Source organism: Sabethes cyaneus, chromosome 3, assembly GCF_943734655.1.
Source record: "Sabethes cyaneus chromosome 3, idSabCyanKW18_F2, whole genome shotgun sequence".
NCBI lineage: Eukaryota > Metazoa > Arthropoda > Insecta > Diptera > Culicidae > Sabethes > Sabethes cyaneus.
This window is the reverse complement of record NC_071355.1, coordinates 512,323-520,852: the sequence shown is the minus strand read 5'-3', so window position 1 is coordinate 520,852 and position 8,530 is coordinate 512,323. Positions and strand designations below refer to the sequence as shown.

Sequence of the window (8,530 nt, the reverse complement as noted above, 5' to 3'; positions counted from 1 at the left end):
TGCCTCAAATCAACTTTTAAAGCAAATAAAGCAACATACGATATTTGAACATTCTAGAAAGTTACGTATTTTGATAGTATCAAAAAGTTTGTAGAACATGTCAAACCTGTTAGATGAGGTTTTGTGTCGAAATAGTTTAAAAAACTGATTTTAAGGGGGTCACGACAGTAAGTCAATTATATCTCGCAAACCATATGATGCAGATACTTAGTATCTTCGGCAAAGTTCAATGAAATTCAAAGATCTACAATTTTGCCGAACGCATGAACATGCTATCTAGTTCCTATAAAAAGTTAAGTTTGACTGAAGTTTTTGGAGCGTCTTAGTAGAATACGAAACCTAAAAATAAAAAATAAGAAAACTTATCCAATTTAATTCTACTATGTGCATTTTATTCAATGACAGATACGTATTTCGCCTACGACTTGCAGGCTTCCTCAGTGTCTGTTTTCGAACTTCGAAAACAGACACTGAGGAAGCCTGCAAGTCGTAGGCGAAATACGTATCTGTCATTGAATAAAATACACATAGTAGAATTAAATTGGATAAGTTTAAGTTAAGTTTGCCAAATGTGTTATCCCCTTAATATCTAATTATATGAAAATGCACTGTGGTCCAGCAGCGAAAATTAAGTGGAAAGTTTTTTGTGGTTCAAAATAGCTCCCCACAATGCTCAACAAAGTTGTTCAACTCTGTGATATCTCTTGAAATGATGTGTACTGCTGTGTGGTCCAGGTCCAAAGAGGACGATTCTATTGTTTATTCAGTATTTATAGGTTACAATCATGTCTTAGTAGTAGTAGGTTTGTATACAATGATATATCAAATTTATATTCAATTAATTGCTATTGTTTCTCATATTCACCACTCGTCTAATAATTTTAACCCTTAAATGTCCACAACTGTTTGTATATATCACATCTCCCTCTCAAAATAATGGAAATCGAAACCTTAACTTAACATTAATATATACATAGCAGTTTCTTTTTCTAATCTTTTATAGCAATGGAATCTCAACGATTGGTATTCTTCAATTTTAATCTTTCACTTCTACGCGGAACATTTTCTTGACCAGTGCGAACATTTTCGTCCATCCTAACATCAGTATTACTATTTGAACTTCTTTCTTGATCAAGTTTCTGTCGATTATTAATCTTCTTTAGATGAAATTTGTTTCGTCTATACAAAGTACCGTCATTGCTACGAATCCAATATGATCTGGGTGTATCAGCTAGTGATTCTATGATTGCTTTCTCCCACTGGCTGTATTTATTCAAATACATAACCTCATCTCCCACCTCAAGATCATTTCTCTCTTTGCTACCACGATCATAGTAACTCTTCTGCGTTTCCGAGTGCCATCTTTGCTGTTCGGCACAATGTTGAACTTGAGGTTGTAACAAATTGTACGAAATGGGTAGAAAGGTATTGCACTTACGACTCATCAATAGCTCAGCTGGCGAAAGATTCAAATCTTTCAAAGGCGAATTTCTGTACTCCATCAACGCTTTACGAAAATCTATATTTGAATCCTTTGATTTTTTAAGAATATTTTTCGCAATTTGTACAAATTTTTCCGCTAGTCCATTCGATTTTGGGTAATATGGACTAGAAGTAATCAAATTAAATTCAAAATTTTGAGAAAAATCTCTGAACTCCTTGGATCCAAAATGGCATGTTATCAGCAATCACTGTAACTGGTTTCCCATGAGTCGCAAACAAATCAATTAATTTATCAATGACGGCAGGAGCTGTTTTACTCGGCAACTTGACCATTTCAAGCCACTTTGAGTAATAATCGACAACAATCAAAAACGGCTTTCCCTCAAAATCCATCAAATCCATTCCTAATTTCTGAAATGGCAAGTTTGGTATCTCGTGGTTAATCAAAGGCTCTTTAACATTCTGCTTGGAATGTTTTAAACAAATTACGCAATATCCAATCTTGTTCTCTATATCACTTGATAATCCGGGCCAAAAGAACAATTCCCTTGCTCTCGCCTTAGTTTTTTCTATTCCAAAATGTCCTATATGCAACCACTCTAGCACTGGTTGTCGTAGGTTCACTGGCACAAAAATTCTATCGTTCAGTAAAATAATCCCATCATCCACATACAAATCATTTTTATATTTCCACAAAAATCTCAAACTTTCATGTAGACATTTCTTATTCTTTGGCCAACCTTCACGATAAATTTTCAAAAGCTGTCCCAATATGGGATCCTTTTCCGTTTCCGTAACAAATTGTTTCTTACGTGTATTACTAATATTGATGGTATGAACATAACCTGTGAGATCTTCCTCTACCTCATCAGGCATTAAAACTTTCCGAGAGAACCGAGAGAGCACATCAGCGATGTACATGTGCTTTCCAGGCAAATAACTCAACGTAAAACAGTATGGCAGCAACTTAATGCGAAGCTTTTGTAGTCTTGATGACGGAATATCACAGAGGCTCTTTTCCATAATTGAAACCAATGGTTTATGATCATTTTCTACTGCAAAATTTCGACCGTAAACATAATTATGAAACTTTTTGAAAGAATACACGATTGCCAGCATTTCTTTTTCAATCTGCGCATATCGTGTCTCTGCATCATTCAAACTTCTAGACGAAAACGCGATCGGTTTTCCATTTTGCATCAAACAAGCACCTAACCCATTTTGAGATGCATCACACTGTATTTTTATGGGAATTTTATCATCAAATGCACTCAAATGAGGAGAATTCTTGATAAAACGCTTAATTTTATCCAAACAGTCTTCTTGTGGCTTTCTCCAAGCGAAAACACAATCCTTTTTCAGCAAATCGCGTAATGGCTTTGACAACTCAGCCAAATGAGGAATAAACGCCCTAATGTAATTAATCATTCCCAAAATCTTCTGTAGTTCAACTTTTGAAGATGGCGACCTAATTTCCTGTAGATCATCCAGTCGGCTTTGATCTGGGCGAAATCCCAACTTAGAGACCTCATGTCCTAGATAGCGTACTTTATTCACTCGATATTGTAATTTGTTCGAATTGAATTTAATGTTCCGTTGTCTAGCACGCTCGATTACTTTTTTCATGATACAATCATGCTCTTCTTCATTATCAGCATAAATCAAGAGATCGTCTATGTAGACGAAAACCCCTGCGATGTCCGAAAAGTTTTCTTCGTTAAACTTTTGAAACACTTCTGGCGAAATAGAGAGACCAAAGGGTAATCGTTTGTAGCGATAAACCCCAAATGGTGTATTGAAACTACATAAAAAACTTGATTTTCTATCTAGCTCAATTTGGAAAAATCCATCTTTCAGATCAAATACTGAAAATATACTTTTATTCGCCAATTTCACTCGCAAATCATCAATTGTTGGAATCAAAAATGGCTCCTTCAGTAGCACTTTGTTCAAATCACGTGGGTCGAGACAAAGCCTGAGTGATTTGTCTGGTTTCTCGACAATAGTGAGGTTAGAAATCCATTCTGTTGGTTCATTTACAGGAGCACTGATTTTATTTTCACACAACCGCTCCAGTTCAGCTCTTAATTTATCCATTAAAGCAAAAGCTACTCGTCTTGCAGGCTTTGCAATAGGTGTAGCCTTTGGCTCAATCTTCAATTGATATTGTTGTTTAAAACAACCAATACCCGAAAACACATCAAAATTCCGTTGCACAAATTTACTTCCAGCATTCTCATCCGTTTGCACATCTAAAACGCGCTGGACTAACCCCAAATCCACACAACTTTTCAAACCTAGTATAGGTTTAACGTTCAGATCGACTATCACAAAATCTAAATCGCGAGTCACTTCACGACATGTGACACTGAGTGTCTTCTTTCCGAGTGGGCTAATTTTCGAGGCTGATCCAAATCCTTGTAAAGCGATGGGCGCTTCATCAAGATCACTAATACCGAATTCTGACAAGACACGAGCTGGTAAAATGTTCACATCCGCTCCAGTATCTAACTTGAACCTAATGTTCATGCTACCGATCCTAACTTCTTCGTTCCATTGAGTTCCCTCACGTGTTTCAATAACGTCTATGTAACAAACTGATACTTCACCAGCACTTTTGATCTTGTTACTTGTGCAAGCTCTACTAAAGTGGTTTAATTTACCGCATGCTGTACAGTTTTTGCCGAAAGCCGGGTATTTTCCTTTCGGGTGATCATAGCCACAATAGCTACACTTTAAAATGGCGTTAGGTTTTGTATTGTTTGGCATTGTCGTGTTAGTACGGTTAGTATTTTTCACTGACTTTTTAGTTTTATAACGATTTTGCGATTGATTTTTCTGTTTTTCGTCCTTTTTGTTAGTATAAAATCCCTTATTCTTAATCGAATCTACACGCGACAATGAACTCTGTCCATCACGGTGCATCACTTTCAATTGTTCTTTCCGTTGTTCTTCGATTTTGCACGCATCGATAACTTTATCCAAGGCAAGCTCAACAGCTTCCTTTCCCATCAACTTATCTGCGAAAAGTCCATCGTACAACCCGAACACAATTTGATCCCTCAACAAACTATCCCTCATAATTCCATATTCACATGTCTTCACTAAGGTTGTAATTTCCCTCAGAAAATCGTCGAATTTTTCCCCTTCACTCTGATGACGGTGTGTAAAGACAAACCGCTCGAAGATCACGTTCTTTTTCTTTCCACAATACGCATCAAAAGCTTCAATCACCTCCTCGAATTCTTCCTTATCTTCTTCCTTCAATGGTAGAACGTTGAAGATTTCCAGACCCTCTGGACCGATAACCGATAACAAGATAGCCACTTGCACATCACTTTCTTGCCGGAAGTGACCTGCTCCTTTCATCCAAAATTCAAACGCCTGCTTGAATTTTATCCAGTTAGCGTAGAGACTTCCCGCCGTTTGCAATGGCGGCGGTGGTGGTAGAGCGAGCGGCATGATTGTTGCCGCTGGTTGCTGCAGTTCCGGAATAACGACCGGAGATCCGGAAGCACCTTTTACTTTCGGTTTCACCATTATATAGTCCCACTAACACAATATCCGTTGATCGACGATCTGCTAATTTTCCAGGCCCTCTATCGGTCACACTATATGTAGTCCAGGAGAACACGTGCTTTGCTACAGCGCCATGTGATATCTCTTGAAATTATGTGTACTGCTGTGTGGTCCAGGTCCAAAGAGGACGATTCTATTGTTTATTCAGTATTTATAGGTTACAATCATGTCTTAGTAGTAGTAGGTTTGTATACAATGATATATCAAATTTATATTCAATTAATTGCTATTGTTTCTCATATTCACCACTCGTCTAATAATTTTAACCCTTAAATGTCCACAACTGTTTGTATATATCACAAACTCTAAAAGACAATTAATGCGAAATCAACGACTAAGTTCCAGTTTGGCTTGTAAACACATAATCCTTAATAACTTTTTATAAGAAAGAGAAAGAAGGATAATTTCTTTGACAAAGTTGTAGTTGAAGATTATACAGGTAACTTTGCCAAAGACATAGTAAGCGTCGTTTTAGGAGTTTCTAACTCATAGGGTGTTTTATAAAAAGACCTCTCATAAATCACTTTTTCGCTGATTACTTCAAATGCAAAACTTTATTGCATCATAATGTTTTGCAAAGTTGGTTATCTTATCAAAAGACATATTTTTGTAGAACATTGTATGTTGAAAACTCATACTTATAACGAGTTCTAACGTTTTTCCTGTGTTTTTTAGTGCTGATAGAAAACGGAGTGTATTTAATTTTTAATAGTGTGGAAAAATAAGCACTAGTTTCTTCTCATTTGTTTAGTTGTTGAAGTATTTATGTTCTAAATTTTTGCACCCCCTTCCCCTTTCATTTCAACAATAATTGGAGACCAGGACATTACCTTTTTTTTCAAACTTGCCTAATTCTACTTTAAACAATAAAGTTTTGTTTGTTCTCAAAATTTTGAAAGAAATACCATACTTTTGAACAAAATTGAATAGAATAGAATAGAATGGTGTAGCCAGACTGGGGCACTCTTCAAAATTTAATGTGAAGCAACATAATTTCTAAAACCCAGAAGTCCGCAATTTTTACTGTAATCAGCCACTATTTTTGCTGATCAGTAAATTAATTGCGTAAAAATAGTTCCAGTTTCAAGTCAAATTTCAAGTCCAGTTCTAAATTAAATCTCAAACCTAAGCCAAAGCTTAATTTTAAGTCCATATTCGATTTCATGTCCAATTTCCCCACTGATTTCAGTTCCGATTTTCAGTCTAATTCAAATACAATTCCAAGTACAATTTCGAAAACAGTTTCAATTCCTACTACTTACTTTTATTTTACTTTGGAGGGAACGGTCCGTTACCGATCCTGCGCCGAACGAACTATAGTCCTCCAGTACGGTCGGTCCTGGGCTGCCGCGCCCCAATCTTCAGCTGAACCCCAGCTGAACGTGCATCGTCTTCGACCGCGCACACCCATCGGGTGCGGGGTCTGCCTCGGAGTCCATAATTCATGCGTCCATAATTTATGTCCATAAAGGATCACCGGGAGGTTCGTGATGATAGTTCCATTTCTTTCCACGTTTGCTCTTCGTATTGCACCTTCCAAGGTGATGTTGAATAGCAGGTTAGAGAGTCCAACGTCACGAAAGCGGCTGAGGACTATTCTAACGCATGATTTGAACATATCCAGCAGTGCACGAATCAGCGTAACTAGTTTCGTCGCAAAACCATGTGCTAGCATTATCTGCCACAACTCATTTCGTTTGACTGAATCGTACGCCGCCTTAAAGTTCACAAACAGATGATGTGTTTGCAAATTGTACTCCCGGAACTTGTCTAGCAACTGACGCACGGTAAACATCTGATCCGTCGTGGAGCGACCCTCACGAAAACCAGCTTGGTACTCTCCGACGAAGGACATTGGGCAAATGAGACCATCCAACCACTTTGCTGGCGTTTGTTCTTCCTTCCAGATCCTAATGATGATTACTTGTGGATTACGGTGGATTACTTCGTACAGCCGCTTGCTACCCGCGTTTAGAAGTTCAGCCGGGATATCGTCCTTCCCATAGTCTTACCGTTTTTCAGCTCACTGCCCAAGTAACCAAAAGCTCCAATAAAAGGAGAATTTTTGGCTTGATCAGCCAGCGAAATGATCATGAATAGAATTCTATTCAGCTTAATTTTTATGTGACTAACCGTACTTTCAAGTTCGTATTTGATGATTACACTTAGAAAGGAATGCAATGCAAAAGAACTAGCTAGAAAGTTCGCAAAAAGTTCACTTAAGTCGCTATATAGAACACTGTTTCTCATTTACAACAGTCCCAAAACGAACTTACACTCAAGAACAACTCATTGGCATAATTCACGTCACTTGTAGTGTCAGAGATGACGCAATGCATCAGGATAGGCTTTAGGGTAATTACTTACAAGTGAAGCTGCTTAGCAAGCTATATATCTATAGACATAAAGCATGTTAACCTTCCCCTTAGACACCATTTTCCGAACTCTTGGTTACTTTCAAGTTGCATGTTGAACTGTCAAGCTGCATGTTGAACTTTCAAGTTGCTACAAATATTACAGATACCTTATTAAGAATGAAGTTCAGTTTAAAAATGTAGTGTTTTGTTGTTCAGCAAGAAAGTTCTACGGAACTAAATTGGAACCAAATCCACCGACACCATATTCTGCTTTTCTACCGCCACTGTAGTAGATGTGATACTTGAAAAAAATGCCTGCAGTAGGATCTATTGCACGGAGCTCCTTTTCTCCGGAATTTGGCCATCGAACTTCCTGTATAGCGGCAATCTCCACTACGACTTGATGCAGCTCTCGAGCAAGCAAGCCAGATCCTGCAGGTTCATGGAGAGTTCCAACATCCCAGGTACCAAGTTTCTAATCTTTATCCAGTACTCGTTGCCTTGTTCCTTGCCGTGTCCCATACCGATTGTTCCGTCCTGTATTTCCTTCTTCATTGTTTGTAGTAGGTGAGAGTTTCGGTATACTACCTTACCGGGGTCGTGATACCTACATCCCGCCTGACGGGTCTGCCATCTTAGATATAGCTTGTGGGATACTACATTTCACGATCAGCCGCTCACTTCGAGACAGACGATATGTGAGCCGCCCCTTGAAGCATTTCCAGGTAAGGCCATCGATCGTCATCATTTAGATATGCATGTTGGCGCTAGGTTGGAGCTCGAGAGAGCCAGTGCAATGTTTGATGCTCCTTCAAAGTAACTCTCCACATTTCATACCCATTTCAATTCCTACGTTAAGTTCAATTTCAAGTCTAAATTCAAGTGCAATCGTTTTATGAAACTTCCCAAAGGGACCCTAGTAGTCTGTTTCGTTGTTGTTTTCTATACGCATCAGACCGTGTCCGTCGCACGCGGTGATATAGTGTGCTATGCATGTTGTATGAATTCGTTCAGTTTTCAGATTATTTGTTATTTGTTATTTATTTGTATAATTCATCCGACAGAAATGTCTTAATGAATAATGTTGTTGATTGGGAAAAGCCGCCTTGAAATGCACACATGGCAGTTTTCAAGCCGGCACAAAAACCCAA

General features: G+C 38.1%; 1 protein-coding gene across 1 annotated transcript; it reads right to left on the bottom strand.

Annotated features, from left to right (window-relative positions):
* Positions 1 to 1,036: 1,036 nt before the first annotated feature.
* LOC128743885 (uncharacterized protein K02A2.6-like) lies at positions 1,037 to 4,983 on the bottom strand. The gene is made up of 3 exons (XM_053840574.1): positions 2,256 to 4,983; positions 1,186 to 1,519; positions 1,037 to 1,139 (listed from the first exon to the last, which is right to left on the bottom strand). Exons 1-3 carry the CDS (start codon positions 4,981 to 4,983, stop codon positions 1,037 to 1,039), a joined length of 3,165 nt encoding a protein of 1,054 aa, XP_053696549.1.
* Positions 4,984 to 8,530: the final 3,547 nt, after the last annotated feature.